The sequence below is a fragment of the Olea europaea genome, chromosome 15 (genome assembly GCF_002742605.1).
Source record: "Olea europaea var. sylvestris chromosome 15, O_europaea_v1, whole genome shotgun sequence".
Lineage (NCBI taxonomy): Eukaryota > Viridiplantae > Streptophyta > Magnoliopsida > Lamiales > Oleaceae > Olea > Olea europaea.
In genome coordinates, this window is record NC_036251.1 from 8,324,686 (window position 1) to 8,326,391 (window position 1,706).

Sequence of the window (1,706 nt, forward strand, 5' to 3'; positions counted from 1 at the left end):
TTTTTTTATTATTTTTTTTATTTTTTGCTGTTAATTTTGGTATGTTGACAATGTATGGACAAAGTGTCAGCGATGTGTTGGTATCTTGTCCATGTCCAACAACTGACTCGCCAGCGCCAGGAGGGTGTGGGTGTATCGTAGAGTGCATTCATCTTTCTTTACCTCATTGTAGTACTTGACTCTATAGTTTCAATATTTTTCTTGTTAGTAGTTATTCTTCTATAGTTTCGATACTTTTTCTAGAAAGTAGTTATCCTCCCATGTGATTCATTCCCACTTCATACTAATCTTCTGCTTCATATGAAAATAAAAAAATCCACTCCAAGGTAAAGGCATTTACTTGGTTTATAATTATTAAAGAAAGTGACACCATTGACCTGCTACAGAAGAGTAGACCTCAGAAGTCTTTATCCCATGATATTTCTGTTATGTGCTAAGAAAGTGGAATCACATTCACACTTGAACATTGAAGGATGTAGATATTGTAAAAATTAAGTTAAGTCTTTCTTATTTGGAATTATGAACTACGATGTTGTGAAAAATGATGGTATGAGGCTGTATTTTCTCCAGGCTGTAAAAGGATTATCCTGTAAAATGGATATCTCTTCCATTGGTTGTCTTTTGTCATTTGAAATGCAGGACTTATGAAAGAGTAAGGAAACAAACAAAAGTTATCTAGGTCATATAAATTAACCTAAAAGAACTACTAGTAGCCGGCCAGTAAGCCAAATGCTAAAATGTTTACTCAGGAATCATAGTTTTACGTGAATAATATGTGTCATGCAATGTTACAAAGCCTAGAATATGCTGGCATTATTGTTACTAAACTCTCATGCATTAGTTGCTGCGCAAACTTATATCTCATAAGGGCATGATGACTTTATAGTAGTTCAGTATTTTGTATTTTAGCTTTGTTGAACAGGCCTAAATCTGCTGCTTAAATCTACCTGATTGAAGTGTGTTGCATTCTAGTTGTGATAAGATAACTTATGCCTGACATTCAGGGAATTTGAGTTTGTATCTAAGGTCCTTTGTGTATAGCTTCGTTGATAATGCCATCTATGACCAAAGACTCTGCGCCTTTATACAATAGAAAGATGATTTATGATGTTTATATTGCATAGTATTAAAATCACACCTGTTTCTGAATTGATGAACTACTTATAATTACCAATATGGCAATATTAGCTTTTTATGTTGTGAATAATGGAAATGTTTTTGATGTTACAGATATTATCTTCTATTTATTTCTTTTTTATGTTGCATGTGGCCAAAAGATACATTCAGCTGTCGTTTATTCATTCTATTATTCTCTCTTTTACTGCAGACACTTTCACTTGTGATTTTGAACCGGATGGGAAAGTGATGATTAAGGGTATTACATCAACTGGCGAACAAACAGTTAAGAAGAATAACATGGAATTTGTCATGCTATCACAAAATTTATGTCCACCTGGTGAATTCTCCATCTCATTCCAGCTACCAGGGGCAATTGATCATCAGCAAGTAAAAGCTGTTTTTGGAATAGATGGGGTTTTTGAAGGAGTTGTTAAGAAAAGACAACCAAGTAGTTTCTGAACTGGTTGAGTTTTCTCTGGTCCAAAACCTCAACTTGGTATGTTGAAAATATGAAGAAACACACATTCACCTTGCATTTATTTTTTCATATGACTTGCTAGTTGTCCTGCTTAATTTCGTTTCACCTG

The 1,706-nt window shown here is 33.9% G+C and overlaps 1 protein-coding gene across 1 annotated transcript; it reads left to right on the forward strand.

The window, feature by feature from the left end:
* The first annotated feature begins 1,191 nt into the window (after positions 1 to 1,191).
* Positions 1,192 to 1,700, forward strand: LOC111410962 (alpha-crystallin domain-containing protein 22.3-like). The gene has a single exon (XM_023041549.1). It carries the CDS (start codon positions 1,207 to 1,209, stop codon positions 1,576 to 1,578), a length of 372 nt encoding a protein of 123 aa, XP_022897317.1. The 5' UTR covers positions 1,192 to 1,206; the 3' UTR covers positions 1,579 to 1,700.
* The last annotated feature ends 6 nt before the right edge of the window (positions 1,701 to 1,706 follow it).